At 43.8% G+C, this 18,999-nt stretch overlaps 1 protein-coding gene across 4 annotated transcripts in view; it reads left to right on the top strand.

The window, feature by feature from the left end:
• ep300b (EP300 lysine acetyltransferase b) overlaps positions 1–18,999 on the top strand; it is a 69,267-nt gene that overhangs the window by 14,506 nt on the left and 35,762 nt on the right. For all 4 annotated transcript variants that reach the window (XM_083780228.1, XM_083780230.1, XM_083780229.1 and 1 more), the window contains exons 4-13: positions 94–439; positions 1,482–1,595; positions 4,128–4,373; positions 8,239–8,326; positions 10,393–10,521; positions 12,682–12,799; positions 15,221–15,455; positions 16,129–16,206; positions 17,443–17,528; positions 18,479–18,634. In XM_083780228.1, the coding sequence (XP_083636354.1) occupies positions 94–439; positions 1,482–1,595; positions 4,128–4,373; positions 8,239–8,326; positions 10,393–10,521; positions 12,682–12,799; positions 15,221–15,455; positions 16,129–16,206; positions 17,443–17,528; positions 18,479–18,634 (1,596 nt within the window). The remainder of the gene's footprint in view (positions 1–93; positions 440–1,481; positions 1,596–4,127; positions 4,374–8,238; positions 8,327–10,392; positions 10,522–12,681; positions 12,800–15,220; positions 15,456–16,128; positions 16,207–17,442; positions 17,529–18,478; positions 18,635–18,999) is intronic.

The following is an 18,999-nucleotide window of genomic DNA, read 5'->3' on the forward strand; positions in this document are numbered from 1 at the left end:
TGAGACAACTTGTTTAAAACTTTAATAAAACGTAATTGAATTGAATTACTTTACACATTTTCCCTTGTGTGTGTGTCCGTCTCTCCTCCCCAGGCCTCCCAGCAGCAGCAGCAGTCCTCTGGCGTGCCAGTAGGAGGCGGTGGTGGCGGGGCAGCGTCAGTGGGAGGAGGGGGAGGGCCACCGGGCGGTCTGGGTGGCGTGGGGGTGCAGGGCGTGGTGGGCGTGGGGGCAGGTCCCGGCGGCGCAGCGCCCCCTACGGCCGACCCCGAGAAGCGCAAGCTGATCCAGCAGCAGCTGGTGCTCCTGCTCCACGCGCACAAGTGCCAGCGCCGCGAGCAGGCCAACGGGGAGGTGCGGCAGTGCAACCTGCCCCACTGTCGCACCATGAAGAACGTCCTCAACCACATGACGCACTGCCAGGCCGGCAAGTCATGCCAGGGTAAGACTAAAAGACTAAAACGACTTAACCCATTCTGACCTGAGATCAGATTCATACGAGGTTTCCACTGGACACACACTGGTCTGATTAACCCATTCTGACCTGAGATCAGATTCTATAAAAATGTCAGTCGCTCTTCGATTTTTCAAAAATAGCAGACCTACAAGCTCGTAGCGCGCCACTCGGTGGCGCGCTATGAGCTTGTAGATCTGCTATTTTTCAATAGCTAAAGCACGACATGATGCTAACACCAAAATTGGTTCCCGTTCAGAATGGGTTAAAGGACCACTTCACCACTTTTCAACCTATCTTCATATAATAGGTCCTCACTAATAATCATGATAAAATGGCATAAAGTGACATCATCATTAGGCAGTTTCTATTTACAAAAATGTTTAGATTTTCATTATCGTGAGAACGATGGCTTCCATTTTCATGTCCCAAGAAACTAGCTAGCTTAGCCACCGAGTCTGCTGCGCTCTGGGAGAACGGAGCAGGTGAATTCTTTGTTTTGATTGTAAGTGTTCCAATATCGTGGTTTAAGCACGTCTAAAAAGCTGTTGCAACCAATCGGATTGGTTCCTGGAAACGACCTGTTGTATAATGTTTATTTTTTCTACTATGGTTTTTCCTCCTTTCATTGAAATCCACTATAACCCATTCTGACCTGAGATCAGATTCTAAAAATGTCTTCTACATCCTGACAGTTTTCTGAAAAAGCTAATGTTTCTATGTCAGTCGTTCTTCGATTTTTCAAAAATAGCAGACCTACAAGCAGTGGCGCGCTATGAGCTTGTAGATCTGCTATTTTTCAGTAGCTAACGCATAACATGATGCTAACACCAAAAGGGATTCCCGCCCCCAGAATGGGATAATATCACTTTGTCGTCTTTGTTTGGATTTCTAACGTGTCCTCTCATGATGTTTTTCCTACTCTCTTCTCCTGGTTGCTCCCGGTTCCTGGTTTTCCTGGTTTTCCTGGTTCTCCTGGTCCTCCTCTCTTCTCCTGGTTGCTCCTGGTTCTCCGACGGTTCTCCTCCAGTGGCGCACTGTGCCTCGTCCAGACAGATCATCTCTCACTGGAAGAACTGTACGCGGCACGACTGTCCTGTGTGTCTGCCGCTGAAGAACGCCGGAGACAAGAGGAACCAGCAGTGTGAGTGTTTTACACTGGCCCCCCTGTGTGTGTGTGTGTGTGTGTGTGTGTGTGTGTGTGTGTGTGTGTGTGTGTGTGTGTGTGTGTGTGTGTGTGTGTGTGTGTGTGTGTGTGTGTGTGTGTGTGTGTGTGTGTGTGTGTGTGTGTGTGTGTGTGTGTGTGTGTGTGTGTGTGTGTGTGCGTGCAATATGACTAGTCGGTGAATTGAAATGATAATTCAGAGTCTCATCCAGTCATTACTTATTCATGTAAGTAGTCACAGATGCTTGTCTTTTTTTTTAACAATCTTTACCCCCCCCCCATACTTTCAGTCTATATACCAGCAGTTATCTAGCCTGGGCACCATTTCATTTAGGGTATATGATCCTGTCGGGAGCGGATGATATCGTTACGTCATGTTGTTTTGTAGTCGACAGGCAGGAACAACAGGCGGCAACTTCCTTTTCACTCAAACCGATTTTGTTTTCTCAATAAAAGCTACAGGCTACGAGAGCTTTTATTGAGAGGGAAAAGGGAAGTTGTCGCCGCCTGTTGTTCCTGCCTGTCGACTACAAAACAACACTACAACATGACGTAACGATATCATCCGCTCCCGATATGATCATACAGACTTTTGAAACGGAGACCAGGCTTTCCTCCGAGGTGGTGGAAAGCCTGGTGAGGCCAGGTTAGCAGTTATCAGCCTCCGGCGTAGGTTTGGTAGGTAAAGCTGGCAAAACAATGAAAACGCAAAAATACAGCCATTGAGTGCGATGCGTTTCTGCAGGTGAATACCACCGCTCTACTCCAGTGGCTGGTGTATAGACTGAAATGATTGGTGCAAAATGTATTTGTTTTGTTATACAAACAGTTCAAAGTTACATACCTTGTCTTTTAAAGCGTTGGGACACTTTGACAGAGGTTTGTGTGGTTACCTTGTCATGATATGATCTAAATAGTGCATTTGGCGACACATATTGCTCCATTGATTAGAAAGAAATTATTTAAAAAAAAACACTACCATCTCATTAACTTCCATTGTATTATGTAACCTGATTCTGACAATATATAACATCACAAAATGTAGTACAGTGTTTGTTTTAAAGATTTGTTTCTGGATCCGGTCTGAGGATTCTTCCTTCCTTCCTTCACACTGAGAAAAAGTGTATATCAACATGAAGTTGATCTTTTTATGAAGAACAAACACCGTGCCGTACTGTGTATTTTATGTTTCTTCTGGTCATAAATCAGCTTTTATTTGCGTTTAATGTAGGTGAAGGATTTTGAGAGTCTTTTCATTGTACAATGGAAGTCAACAACGTGCTATTTATTGTGGGATTATTATTTCGAAGTAACCAACCGCGCAGCGGGGGTGATAACTCGTCAAAGGGACTAGTGGCATCATGACCATGTAACTAGCCCATTTTGACCTGAGATCAGATTCTAAAAATGTCTTCTACATCCTGACAGTTTTCTGAAAAAGCTATGTTTCTATGTCAGTCGTTCTTAGATTTTTCAAAAATAGCAGATCTACAAGCTCGTAGCGCGCCACTCGGTGGCGCGCTATGAGCTTGTAGATCTGCTATTTTTCAATAGCTAAAGCATAGCATAATGCTAACACCAGAAGGGGTTCCCGCCCAAAATGTACTAGACAACCCAAACCTTTACAAAGTGCTGCATTGGTCCTCCCATCCTCTGTATCGGTGGTCTCCTCAACCCTTTCAGGCTGGGACCCCCCAAAAATAAAAATCTACATTTGAACTGGGGACCCCCCCACCCTATAGAAGCACTTGGAATTGTAGGAGTTCAGTTGAGATATTACATTTAGTTTATTCAAGTGTTGTGAAAACAGCCGATCTACAAGCTCGCAACGCCTCGCAATGCGAGGCGTTGTGAGCTTGTAGAGCTGCTATTTTCACTTTTCCCCCCCACTCTTTTATAATATTCGACAATTTGACCAATGTTTCACCATTTTTTTTATAGTATAGTTTGATTGATTTTGATTTGATTACTCTTGATGCAGTATCAAATATTCTACGCTGCCGAGATTGTTGTATTACCTTTAGAGCATACACTGAATTATTTGGGCTTTTGATCCGTGAAAATCCGGCGAAAAAAGGTTCCTCCGTTTGTTATGAACGATCGCACCACCCGCCATCTTGGTGTGCCGGAAGACTGCAGCACAAGACCCTCCTCCATGAGGCGTTGTACCCTGTTCATTTGCATTGGCCTCAATTTCCCAGAAGCCCTAGCAGCCCACAGCATGTGTTGATTTCCGGATTCGTCATCAAAACAAAACCATCTAGTCTCTATCTCCGCGGCAAAGACAGAGTTTCTTTTTAATTATTACGATACGGCGGATTAAACGCATGAAACAAAACGCGGCAATGTCGTAAAAAGCACGCATCGTACCCTGGATCAAATTAGCGGCATGTCAAACTGTTAAAAAGATCTTGAAAGTCCTTAATAAATGGTCACTTCACTGTCATCTGGGGCCCACAGGTTGAGAACCACTGCTCTCTAACGTGTCTCCCTTCCTGCTCCCGTCCGCAGCGCTCCTTAGCAACGCCGGCGTGGGCCTGGTGAACTCTTTAGGGTCGGGGGTGCCCGGGGGCGCCCAGCCCAACGCCCCCAACCTCAACCCTCCCAACCAGATCGACCCCAGCTCCATAGAGAGAGCCTACGCCGCCTTGGGCCTCACGTACCAGGGCAACCAGATGCCCCAGCAACCTCCACAGGCCATGATGGCCAACCAGGGCCTCCAGGGGCAGCCTGGAATGAGGAACCTTAATGCCATGGGTGAGTGTGTGTGTGTGTGTGTGTGTGTGTGTGTGTGTGCGTAACGGTGATGTTTTCGTCGACCATTCTGACCTGAGATCAGATTCATACGAGGTTTCCGCCGGACACACACTGGTCTGATTGACCCATTCTGACCTGAGATCAGATTCTAAAAAATGTCAGTTGTTCGATTTTTCAAAAATAGCAGACCTACAAGCTCGTATCGCGCCACTCGGTGGCGCGATATGAGCTTGTAGATCTGCTATTTTTCAATAGCTAAAGCATAACATGATGCTGACACCAAAATGGGTGCCCGGTCAGAATGGGTTAAACTAAGACGTGGCGTAAGGGGTAGAGTGGCTGGATGGTAACCGCAAGGTTGCCAGTTCGAACCCGGGCTCCCCAGAGTTGGTGTCGGAAGTGCCCTTGAGCAAGACACTGAACCCCTAATTGCTCCTGATGTGCAGGTTGGTGCCTTGCATGGTTTCCGCTGCCATCGGTGTGTGAATGGGTGAATGTAATGCACAGTCTATGTAAAGCCCCTTGGATAAAGGCGCTATATAAATGCACTTACCATTTAAGACGAAAGATGTTCGTCGACTACCTTTTTCCACTGACGAAAACTAACCTATGATGACTAAAACTATGACTAAATATACTGACAATTTCGTCAACAAATTCAAAACGGACGCGGACGCGCGGGGGGGGGGGGGATTTAACAGGGGCGGGTGGAGCTGCCGCGCGCTCAAATACGGAGCATGTCAAACATAGCACTGCGCATTCAGTGGCCTCTCCAATATGACACAGTCACAGTGCATGTATCATCTATATCAGAGGTTCCCAAACACCGGTGCCGGTCCGCGGGACACGTGGCACTGGTACGCAAGAGGGGAATTCTAAGTTTTGCGTCGTTTAAAAATGTCCAATCTTTGTATCTTTAGCAGCAGCAGCTGTAGGCTATTTTGTGACGATCGCATTAATGAAACCAAACGCTACACGCGGTTCCGGTACAGGATTATTATTTCATGTGAATCATGTCAAAATGAAAAGATGATGTTATCCAGGTAAAGTAGTGGTATTGGCACACAGCGCAGCAGCAGCACCGAGAACACAATGAGAGATATGACATTATTATTCTCCTCCTCCTCCTCCTCCACAACTCGATAACGTTCTCATTTGTTACTCATTTTCTGAGCCATGCAAATAAACAACAACCCGCACTGACCGGAGACGGAGAGGTTCATGTGCGCTGCGCGTAAAGCTTAGCCAGAAACAGACAGTCATTGCGTCAGCATGCATGTAGCCTCGGGAACCCAGACGTTATATTTCCAGCACGGAGGTGAGGGGGATATCGTTTGGGGGTAACGTTTGCGTGCTTCTATCTGTTACTTCTCTGACACAGCGCAGTTCAAACAGACTTCAGCCAGTCTCAATAGTGGGACACCGCGCGCTGAGAGCCACATAGCCTACACAGCTGCATTTGGTTTTTAATTAAGGGCGCGTTCTGAATGCAATGAAAAAAGGGGAGAAAAAAAAAAAAAAAAAAGCTCAACTTTCGACTCGCGCTGCTGCGAGTCGACTCGTGACTCGTTTATCGATAAATCGATAAATCGATTTTTTGATGAATGCCCTACAATGTGCTGCAGCTTGTAGATCGGCTAAGTGTAAAAACAGTCATTACGACGGCATCAAGACCCGCCAAAATACGTTTTAGTCGACCAAATCAACTGTAGATTTAGTCGACTAAAATCTTATGACATTTAGTCGACTAAAACTAGACACTAAAACATTCCAGGTGACTAAAATGGGACCAAAACTAAATGAAAACAGACCGTGACTAAAACTAAAATAGAAATGTGCTGCCAAAAACAACACTGGTGTGTAATGGTATACATTCGGGACGCACCGACTATTCGGACCACCGAAACTATTCGGCCGAGTATTCGGTGTTCGGTGTGGTTGATTTTGAAGCCGAAAACCGAATTGTCAAAGACCCGGTCTTTGACAATTCGGTTACCTTTCGTAACCTACAGTTGTGTTGTCATGAAGAGATCAAAGTGTAATCATGTCTTTTGCCCATATTATGTAGCTCTGCCGCGCTACGAGCTTGTAGATCTGCTATTTTTCAATAGCTAAAGTATAACCTAATGCTTAACCTAAATCACCAAAAGGGGTTCCCGCCCTGAATGTGCTAGTGTACATACATCTGTACTATGAGCTGTGCACAGATTACCATAGACGTGATTACTAGTAAAAGAGCCTAATTTAAATGTCTACAATTCTGAGAAAGATTCCTTTTTTGTGCATTTATTTTTTTCATTTTGGGCATCATAACTGGATCATAACTGCATTTCAGCCTTAGGCTACACTTGTAGATCACAGAGAGAGATTTGGTGTAGAGTGTAGACTAGAGGGACAAAATGAAGGAATGAAGGAGTACAGACCCCTGGAGGACCCCCGGGCCAGCGGCATACTGTATATACTGTAAGCCGAGGTTTAAGTGGTTAATAGGATCTATAGGCTCAGCGTGTTAACCCATTCTGACCTGAGATCAGATTCATACAAGGTTTCCGCCGGACACACACTGGTCTGATGAACCCATTCTGACCTGAGATCAGATTCTAAAAATGTCAGTCGTTTTTTTAGATTTTTCAAAAATAGCAGACCTACAAGCTCGTATCGCGCCACTCGGTGGCGCGATATGAGCTTGTAGATCTGCTATTTTTAAATAGCTAAAGCATAACATGATGCTGACACCAAAATGGGTGCCCGGTCAGAATGGGTTAACTTGAGTTATGTTTGCTCCTCTTAACACTGGAGTCTACTCTTTGAAAGGTCGCAAAGTTTGTAAAGAGACGAGTGACTCGAGTGCATAATGATGTGACAACCTGAATCGTCTAGCTAGCGCTAGCCTCATTGAAACGAAGACTTTATCGCTCTCTTTCACGTTATCTGGGTATCGGAGAGTCTAATATTACAAGTACAATCTTCATATTTGGCCCGGGCTGACCTTTACTGCGCCATATGAGGACGACCGAGACTAGATCTGAAGTCAAAGTCATACGATTTGTCACACACGTCACCGCAGTGAAATTTGTTCTCCGCATTTGACCTCCATCTCTTGGAGCGGTGAGCCGCAGCGTGCGCCGCGCTCGGGAATCATTTGATTAGTAGATTTGACCCCCCAATCCAACCCTTTGATGCTGAATGTCAAGCAGGGAGGCACTGGGTTCCCATTTTTAGAGTCTTTGCTTTGACCCCGGGCCGGGGATCGAACCCCGACCTCCCAGTTTCAGGGCGGACACTCTAACCACAAGGCCACTGGGATGGTCATCTAGTGCTGACATCGGGTCAATCTAGAACTCCATATGAGGACGACAGAGACTAGATCTAGTGCTGACATCAGGTCAATCTAGAACTCCATATGGATACTGACGACTGGCACCGTGGTGCTTGAGAGACCCCCCTCTCTCTGGGGAGACCGGAGAACTCGCCAGTTTACCAACTCTCATATAGTGCATTTTAGTTTGACTTCACCTTCATTTAAATGGAATTGAATTGAGAGTGAGAGAGAGAGAGAGAGAGGATAGTTGTTCAGAGTTTAAACTTTAGCATTCCCACTTCATCTAGGGTAAACACCAAAGTACTGAAACAATGTCATTCAGAATATCTTTCTCTCGTTTGATATCAATGAAAATGCGCTAGGACGTGTTGTACACGCGTCCTTTGGATCCGTCGGTTGGATTAGTTAAGACGTTCCCACACGCCGTGCGGTCTGAATGGGTTAAGGCATACATTAGGCAGTAGTTATTACAATTTCATAACATTGTTATCAGTAATTCAAATGCATAACCTCCCCCCCCCCCCCCTCTCTCTCTCTATCCAGGAGGGAACCCCATGGGAGTGAATGGTGGACTTGGAGTGCCGTCCAACCAACAGTCCAGCCTACTACCAGATTCCATCAATGCACAGAGGTTAGTAGACTTTTTTTCTTTTTTTTTTGTAGAAGGGGAAACTCATGTCCTAGCCAGTATCTCCTCGGAAGGCCTTTTTACATTTGCATTCAGTCACTTTTATTTGACGTTAATTCGGAGCAACTTACAGTTTCATTGTCTCACTCTGGGACACTTTAGGTGGCGCTAAGCAGTGAAACGATACTGTACGCAATGCTTTAGCGTTGCAGTTTTATACGCGATAATGCAGTGAACTACACTCATAGTAGTACCAACTTAACCCATTCTGACCTGAGATCAGATTCATACGAGGTTTCCGCTGGACACACACTGGTCTGATGAACCCATTCTGACCTGAGATCAGATTCTAAAAATGTCAGTCGCTCTTGGATTTTTCAAAAATAGCAGACCTACAAGCTCGTATCGCGCCACTCGGTGGCGCGATATGAGCTTGTAGATCTGCTATTTTTCAATAGCTAAAGCATAACATGATGCCAACACCAAAATGGGTGCCCGGTCAGAATGGTGTCTGGACTCGTTGGTTGAGATTTGGGTTGTGTTTTCTTACCATGTCATGATGTAACTATTCCAATCAGCGTTCAGTCAATCAGTGATCAGTTGAATAGAAAATAATTATCATCAAAAATATCATCTCATTGACTTCCATTGCATGATAAAATGTCTCTCAAAGAATTGGTACATCTACGAAAGCAGAACTGAGCTGATTCTGACAAATAATATAATAACATCACAAACCCTCAGTACAAATAGTCCCGATGAATGCGGCATGAACTATTAACCCATTCTGACCGGGCACCCATTTTGGTGTTGGCATCATGTTATGCTTTAGCTATTGAAAAATAGCAGATCTACAAGCTCATATCGCGCCACCGAGTGGCGCGATACGAGCTTGTAGGTCTGCTATTTTTGAAAAATCAAAGACACTTTTAGAATCTGATCTCAGGTCAGAATGGGTTAATAATGAAACTGTCAGGATGTAATGGACATTTTTAGAATCTGATCTCAGGTCAGAATGGGTTAATCGGGCACTATGTCAGTGATGCAGACATCTTGTTTGAATATCTGCATTTCTTATTGACTACCCATTGGCCCCAAAACCGCACCAATGCAACTCCTTGCAACTGGCAAAATTTGGCAAGGAGTTGCATGGCGAATCATTTAGCGGTTTGGGGCCTAAAGGCTGCGTACAGACTTGGACGCAGCACAAACGGGGACGAACCGAGGCGAATATTTAACCCATTCTGACCTGAGATCAGATTCATACGAGGTTTCCGCCGGACACACACTGTGTCTGATTAACCCATTCTGACCTGAGATCAGATTCTAGAAATGTCAGTCGCTCTTCGATTTTTCAAAAATAGCAGACCTACAAGCTCGTATCGCGCCACTCGGTGGCGCGATATGAGCTTGTAGATCTGCTATTTTTAAATAGCTAAAGCATAACATGATGCCAACACCAAAATGGGTGCCCGGTCAGAATGGGTTAAACATTGTTATAATTTAGCTATTGAAAAATAGCAGATCGAGCTTGTAGGTCTGCTATTTAAAAAAAAATCGTGAAAATATTTATTTCAGAAAATTGGAGGACTTTTATTTATTTATTTCAAGGTCAGGCCAAAATGGGGTAAATTCAAGTCTGAACAATTTACAATTACAATTTATAATTTAGGCATTTAGCAGACGCTCTTAATCCAGAGCGACTTACATTAAGCAAGAACAAAAATGGGAATACATCACATAAAAAGCATTTATCATGAAACATGCGTAAGCTAAGAACGTAACAGTGGAATATCTATATAATGAAACTTTACATATAAACTATACATATATACTATACATATGTACTATGACGTGCTATGACTACATACAATGGAATTCTAGTGCTGTCTACATAACATGCTATAAGTCTGCATCAAATGCTATCCAAGTCTACAGAAATGCTATCTAAGGGGGTAGGGAAAAACGCACTGTTACAGATGGTCCTGTTTGAATCAACTCCCGGTAGTTACCAATGCAACCCTGATGGCCTTTATAATTAATATCTGTTCCTAATGTCTTTGTTTCAGTTTAATGAACGACGGTGTGGGCAGCCTGGGCTCCATGCCCACGGCCACCCCGGCCTCGGCAGCGGGCATGAGGAAGTCCTGGCACGAAGACATCACCCAGGACCTCCGTAACCACCTCGTCCACAAGCTGTGAGTCTGCTGCACCACAGACAAACCCTAAACCCTAACCCTAACCTCCGTAACCACCTCGTCCACAAGCTGTGAGTCTGCTGCACCACAGACAAACCCTAAACCCTAACCTCCTTAACCCATTCTGACCGGGCACCCATTTTGGTGTTGGCATCATGTTATGCTTTAGCTATTGAAAAATAGCAGATCTACAAGCTCATATCGCGCCACCGAGTGGCGCGATACGAGCTTGTAGGTCTGCTATTTTTGAAAAATCGAAGAACGACTGACATTTTTTAGAATCTGATCTCAGGTCAGAATGGGTTCATCAGACCAGTGTGTGTCCAGTGGAAACCTCGTATGAATCTGATCTCAGGTCAGAATGGGTTAACCACCTCGTCCACAAGCTGTGAGTCTGCTGCACCACAGACAAACCCTAAACCCTAACCCTAACCTCCGTAACCACCTCGTCCACAAGCTGTGAGTCTGCTGCACCACAGACAAACCCTAAACCCTAACCCTAACCTCCGTAAACCACCTCGTCCACAAGCTGTGAGTCTGCTGCACCACAGACAAACCCTAAACCCTAACCCTAACCTCCGTAACCACCTCGTCCACAAGCTGTGAGTCTGCTGCACCACAGACAAACCCTAAACCCTAACCCTAACCTCCGTAACCACCTCGTCCACAAGCTGTGAGTCTGCTGCACCACAGAGAAACAAACCGCCAACAGGATTATCCAATTTAGACCTGAGGCCCATTTAAAAAAAAAGAAGAAAGAGAAACCCGTTTCTATGTCAGTGGTGCTCAAACTATTTCTGGGGGTCAAGGACAACCCAGAATTATCTGTAATTGGCCATGATCCCCCATCTGAAAATATGTTGTTCCAGGGACCCCCCCCCCTCCTCTCTCTCTCTGAAAGAATATATATTCAAAGATTTGAGTTAAAAACGTTCGCTCTGAAAGAATATATATTCAAAGATTTGAGTTAAAAAACGTTCTCTCTGAAAGAATATATATTCAAAGATTTGAGTTAAAAACGTTCGCTCTGAAAGAATATATATTCAAAGATTTTAGTTAAACGTTTGCTCTGAAAGAATATATATTCAAAGATTTGAGTTAAAAATGTTCGCTCTGAAAGAATATATATTCAAAGATTTGAGTTAAAAATGTTCACTCTGAAAGAATATATATTCAAAGATTTGAGTTAAAAACGTTTGCTCTGAAAGAATATATATTCAAAGATTTGAGTTAAAAACGTTCGCTCTGAAAGAATATATATTCAAAGATTTGAGTTAAAAACGTTTGCTCTGAAAGAATATATATTCAAAGATTTGAGTTAAAAACGTTCGCTCTGAAAGAATATATATTCAAAGATTTGAGTTAAAAACGTTCGCTCTGAAAGAATATATATTCAAAGATTTGAGTTAAAAACGTTTGCTCTGAAAGAATATATATTCAAAGATTTGAGTTAAAAAACGTTCTCTCTGAAAGAATATATATTCAAAGATTTGAGTTAAAAACGTTTGCTCTGAAAGAATATATATTCAAAGATTTTAGTTAAAAAACGTTTGCTCTGAAAGAATATATATTCAAAGATTTGAGTTAAAAATGTTCGCTCTGAAAGAATATATATTCAAAGATTTGAGTTAAAAATGTTCACTCTGAAAGAATATATATTCAAAGATTTGAGTTAAAAACGTTTGCTCTGAAAGAATATATATTCAAAGATTTGAGTTAAAAACGTTCGCTCTGAAAGAATATATATTCAAAGATTTGAGTTAAAAACGTTTGCTCTGAAAGAATATATATTCAAAGATTTGAGTTAAAAACGTTCGCTCTGAAAGAATATATATTCAAAGATTTGAGTTAAAAACGTTTGCTCTGAAAGAATATATATTCAAAGATTTGAGTTAAAAACGTTTGCTCTGAAAGAATATATATTCAAAGATTTGCGCGGCACTCGATGCCGCGCTACAATCTTGTAAGCTTGTAGATCTGCTATTTTTCAATAGATAAAGTATAACGTAAAGCTTAAAAAAACACCAAACGGGGTTCCCGCCGTCCAGAATGGGTTATTCGCTTAGCGAGTGAATGACAAATTGGCGATTCAGGCCATCTTCCCCAACCCCAGACCCGGCTGACTTTGTTTCTTGTATTCCCTGTGTGTTGGATGAGCAGCGTACAGGCCATCTTCCCAACCCCAGACCCGGCTGCGCTGAAGGACCGACGGATGGAGAATCTGGTGGCGTACGCGCGGAAAGTAGAGGGCGACATGTACGAATCCGCTAACAGCCGGGTAAGAACCTAAAGAAAGTAGAGGGCGACATGTACGAATCCGCTAACAGCCGGGTAAGAACCTAAAGAAAGTAGAGGGCGACATGTACGAGTCCGCTAACAGCCGGGTAAGAACCTAAAGAAAGTAGAGGGCGACATGTACGAGTCTGCTAACAGCCGGGTAAGAACCTAAAGAAAGTAGAGGGCGACATGTACGAGTCTGCTAACAGCCGGGTAAGAACCTAAAGAAAGTAGAGGGCGACATGTACGAGTCCGCTAACAGCCGGGTAAGAACCTAAAGAAAGTAGAGGGCGACATGTACGAGTCCGCTAACAGCCGGGTAAGAACCTAAAGAAAGTAGAGGGCGACATGTACGAGTCTGCTAACAGCCGGGTAAGACCTATTTCAGTGATGTAAACAGGTTTTCAATGTAATGAGTCCCGGGATACAGGGATGGCCTTCTAGATGAGTCCCAGGGACATTTTATGAGTCCCTCTTCAACGATGTTAGGAGTCATGTTTTTTTTTTTTTTTTTTTTTTTTTTTACAAATTACAGCATTTCACTCTCTTCATTTTATATGGTTATATTGTGGTTATATTCATTTAGAAAACAGAAGAAGAAATGATTATTATAACTAAAGATAGCAAAATAAACTAGAATAAAAAAACGGTACAGTAGTGCATCCCGTGGATGCAGAGGTCGTTGTTTTATTGCGTCCCTTAACTATAAACTTTGTTTTGCGATGCAAAATGCATCCTATTTTAATCTCTGCTATTTCATCTTGAGAAGTATCCCACAAGCTTTATTATTTTTACACACCGTGTCAAACTTGATGTGTTTCACATCATCAATGATGCAAAAATGATGCATAAAGGTGTGCGTGTGTGTGTGTGTGTGTGTGTGTGTGTGTGTGTGTGTGAGAGAGAGAGATAGCAGATCGCTACAACTTTACCAATTGGTTTTGTAAAGTAGTGGCTAGCCTACAGGCATAAATTAACCTGGTAGGTTAATGGGAGTAGCCTACTGTCTCTACACACAAACAAACCTACCACTTTATATCTGACTCCAGATCAGCGGAGCAAACTCTTTACTTGAATGCGATGGAACCCAATCTCCTCCATTCTGTCGCTATACATCCTGTACACTGCAGTGTTTTGTGTGTAACCTTCAGCATTTGATAAATATGATTTATATTGCGATATAAGGGCTTCATTAGACCACGTCCGCCACGGGACAGACATACATTAATATGCTGCGTATTAATGCCTTCTCCTTCCTCATCGTGTACAGGCGTTCGTATCCTGCCACGACGTTATGCTGCATTCACACGGGCAGATGCAACAGATGCAAAGCTACACTAGTACACCTAGTCACAGACGGTGTCGTGATAATTCCATGCTAGAATAGGTTTCTTACCTTTCTTTGTAGTTGTTACGTCCCCACCAAAGAGGTCCAGGTGTTTTTTTTATGCAAAAACTCTTTATTGGCTATTTTCCCTACCATAAGCCCTCAATTAATTGCATTGAATTGAATGGGAATTGAATGGGGCTATGGGGTGTTGTGCTAATTCGCTTATTTCCATCTAAATAAGTAGTAAAGTGTGCTGCTTGGGATATTATTTACATTATGAAGAGAGGATATATACAAAATAATTATAATTTTGAGCGATGGAAATAGGCGAATTAGCACAACACCCCATAGCCCCATTCAATTCAATGCAATTCATTTAAGGCTTATGGTAGGGGAAATAGCCAATAAGGAGCTTTTGCACAAAATAACACCTGGACCTCTTTGGTGGGGACGTAACAACTACAAAGAAAGGTAAGAAAGCCGTTTAGTATGGAATTCTCCTTTAAGCAGCAGTATATCCCACTGGCAGCACCTGTCCGTTTATCTCTAGCACAACCACAAACGTCCGACACATATGCAATGAATTACTCACCTAATGCTGCCTGCAGGTTCCATGTTTAATTCCAGCGTGTGTAACCTACATTGTCTTAAGTGACAGTTTTCATATTGTAAACATGGTCGCTAATGTGGTTTAGCGACTAGCATCCATCGTAGCTTGTTTACAAGTGAAACGGACTTCCTGCCTGTGCAGAAACTGCCTCATCAAAATAAGAGCCACTTGTAATGATTAGTCAACACTAGTTTTATTTCTAAGTCTACTTACAGGACGTTAACATCTCATTTGAGTTCCTTTTGAATGCCTGGCTGTCAGCATTCTCTAAATCCCAGTCTCTCAGCTGTTGGTGCGCAAATGCGCCTCCATGCCTTTAATCTACCGCGCACCAAACGTTTTGACGGCGCATGCGCACTGGCGCACCGCTTGTGTGCACCCGTGAAGATAATGCTAACAGGGGGTTTCCCGTCCTGAATGGGGTTTAACGGACTTAAGCTCTCGCTTGACTCCTTTTCTCCGTTTGCTGTTTGACCTTCCAGGCGGAATACTACCACCTGTTGGCCGAGAAGATCTACAAGATCCAGAAGGAGCTGGAGGAGAAGAGGCGGACGCGGCTCCAGAAGCAGGGCATGATGCCCGGCCAGCCTGGCATGGTTCCCTCGGGGCTTCCACAGGGGCCCCCGAGCATGGGCCAGCCTTGCATGCCTCCCTCGGGCCTGCCCCAGGGGCCCCCGAGCATGGGGCAGCCGCCCATGGCCCCCGGACAACCCCCAAGTAAGCACACACACTGTTCAACCGATGTGAACTTGAAACCTTAAAACCTCTTGGGGTTCTTGCCACCCAGCTCTAGTGTGACTCTCTTTAGGTTGGTGTCACCTGAAGCCAACCTGGCAACCCCCGTGACACACAACCCTGTTACACTAATGGAACAACCTGGCAACCCACGAAATATAGGGCCCTATTTGGCGTGGCATAGTATGCCTTGTTATGACTAAACTTATTAGGCTTTTTTTCTTTTCTTTTTAATCGTGAAAATAGACGACCTACAGTGCTGTGAGCGTAACTATTTATTTTTTGCTAAGTACGTACATATTTGTACCCCCCAGCTATGGGACGTTATCAGCCATGTCCACTGGAACTTAACCCATTCTGAACGGGCACCCATTTTGGTGTTGGCATCATGTTATGCTTTAGCTATTAAAAAATAGCAGATCTACAAGCTCATATCGCGCCACCGAGTGGCGCGATACGAGCTTGTAGGTCTGCTATTTTTGAAAAATCGAAGACACTTTTAGAATCTGATCTCAGGTCAGAATGGGTTAATAATGAAACTGTCAGGATGTAATAGACATTTTTAGAATCTGATCTCAGGTCAGAATGGGTTAATGTGATGTCTTCTCTAGACTAGACTATTGACGCTCAAGATGTTTACTCTGTCTCTCGTCAGACGGTCCTCACGCCGACCCCTCCATGGTCCGGCCCTCCGGTCCAAATCAGATGGTCAACAGGATGCAGAACCCTGCAGGTGAGGTTCTAGCCACTGACCATGGGTAAAGGGAATATCCGTCCGCACTCTCTCTTGTGTAAAGTTTGAGTTTCTTTATCCCATTCTGACCTGAGATCAGATTCATACGAGGTTTCCGCCGGACACACACTGGTCTGATGAACCCATTCTGAACTGAGATCAGATTCTAAAAATGTCAGTCGTTCTTCGATTTTTCAAAAAATAGCAGACCTACAAGCTCGTATCGCGCCACTCGGTGGCGCGATATGAGCTTGTAGATCTGCTATTTTTCAATAGCTAAAGCATAACATGATGCCAACACCAAAATGGGTGCCCGGTCAGAATGGGTTAAATATTAAAAGAATATTTTTGGCGTCTGCCACTTGAATTAAGGTGACTTGATTGATTGACATAAAACAGGGCCTGGGTTGCTGTACACAAACGTTGGTAGCATTATAAATTAAATACCGAAAAGCCCTACCTATTCCATATCTTCCCCTCTATTTCCCAGTGCATTTGTCTTATACTGTATGTAACGCCAGTGCCGCTATTCCAACCCTCAGGTACATTTTTCTTAATGTATAATTTATTTCAGTGGGTAGATCTTGTTGAGCTGGTAATTTTGAAAGTAGCTCTCAAGTCAAAAAGTGTGGGCACCCGGGCCCTGACCTAGAGAAATGAACGTGTTTCGGCACGCAGGCCTTCCTCAGCGTTTCAAACTCTCAGAGACTTGACTCCCTGAGTAGATAACTCGCTCTATAACGGTGTTGTTGTTGTTGTTCTAGCCACTGACACACACACAATCACACTCGTTCAAATGCAGACACAATCCTAGTTAGTACAAATTTAAGAGTGAAATGTTAGATGTGCCAATATGGTCGATTCAATTTGTCGAGTTGTACTTAAAATACAGTCGCAAACAATGGACAAGAACTAATTTCTTTACAGAAACTATAGTAAAATACGGCACATCACTTCGTGGAGGTGCTGGGTTCAAAAAGTGACAAAGAGAAGGGAACCCGCACACTCGTATGCTCCAAAAGGTATATTTATTGACGACGTTTGGAGCCAAGGCTCTTCATCTGGTCCAAACTGTTTTGCCCAGATGAAACGTCGTCAATAAATATCTTTTCTCTTTTCACAAGAACTCATTTCTGCCATCCTCGCCACCTGCCGTTCCGCTCTGCGGAAATAAAGAAAGTGTTGTCCTGGTATCGTGTACTGAACGTTTTGTTCTGTTTTGCTCTGCGTCTGTAGGGATGAACCAGTTTGGTCAAATGGGGATGCAGTCCATGGGTCAGAGGTCGACTCCGCCCCTTCCTCTTGGCACGCCGATGAACCAGGTCGGGTTTTTGTTTTAAACTGTATTAGTATGAAGGTCTCAGTTATTTTTGGGGGAAAATGTCATGGATTCATGAATATGTTTGTACAATATGTATGCATTCAAATGCAAAGACACTAAACGAATAATCCCCAGTGCAGTCCTGATCACAAAACCAGCATCGTATGGTCAAACCCCTAACACATACAGTACATGGGCAACTGGCGGGCCCGCGGGCCACATGCGGCTCCCACCATCACTTAATGCGGCCCGCAACATTGATATATTATCGATTATCGATGACTAGTATTCAAATGTTTATTGTCTTTTCTTACGTCCAATTTTTTCTATTCAGTTCATAAAGTTGACATAACTGTAACTAAATGCATTTGGAAATTAAATAAAAATGTAACTTTTCAGGATTCCAGTTAAAAAATAGCAAAAAAAAAATTATAATCAGGAAATTCGAAAATAGCTGATCTACAGATCTTGTAGATCTGCTGTTTTTGCTACGACTGTTAATATGCAATGTGGCCCTCCTGTAGTGAGTGTGGAAATACGGTGGCCCTCCCTCCCTCTCTCTCCATTGTCTAAGTTACCCACCCACCCCTTGGCTCTATATGTCAAACTCAAGGCCCGGGGGCCAAATCAGGCCCGTGAATGAATTATCTTTGGCCCGCAGGATGATATTTAATCAGGTATATTATTGCACGGACCACCACAATACTACAAGTCCTGCTTTGTGAGGATCATAGAACAGGAAACTGGGCTTAATAATAATAATGCATTTTCAGTTTTAAATGCATTTACTTTTATGCTATATTTGCCTGGGACGTCCTCCTGACCGCGGTGCCCTTGTGTTGAAACACAGTCCAGCCCTTCACTTCTACCAATTTCTTTATTTTGGCCCAACCGTGTATTTGAGTTTGACACCCTGTGCTCTAACACGTCCCTGTGCTCTGTGGTCTCCAGATGCAGGGCATGGCGTCGGCGAGGATGGGTCAACCCAACGTTGCCCAGTTACAGAACCAGTACCTCCCTCCAGGCCAGTTTCCCGGGTCCAGTCCAGGTCTCGGTCCCGGTGGCATGAACCAGTCGGGAGGAGCACCAGGAGGAGGCATGCCCCACGTAAGACCCCAGAAAGAGAGACCCGGGCTAGATCAGTGCTTTTCATTACAGTGTTTATTTCGTCTGACTAAAAGTACGACGAAAAATGTTCGTCGACTACCTTTTATTTTTCACTGACGAAAACTACATGGAAACGAAATGAAAACTAAGCTACGATGACTAAAACTAAGACTAAATATACTGACAATTTCGTCAACAAATAAAAACTAGACAAAAATGTTAGGAAGGGACTAGTGGACAAGAGATCTAGTACAAGTCATTTTACAAGCTCACAACGCGTCGCGTTGATCGGCTATTTTCAGTAAGTGTAAAATCAGTCATTACGACAGCTTCAAGGCCCGACAGAATACATTTTAGTCTACCAA

Source organism: Protomyctophum parallelum (assembly GCF_964188405.1).
Source record: "Protomyctophum parallelum genome assembly, chromosome: 13".
Taxonomy (NCBI): Eukaryota; Metazoa; Chordata; class Actinopteri; order Myctophiformes; family Myctophidae; genus Protomyctophum; species Protomyctophum parallelum.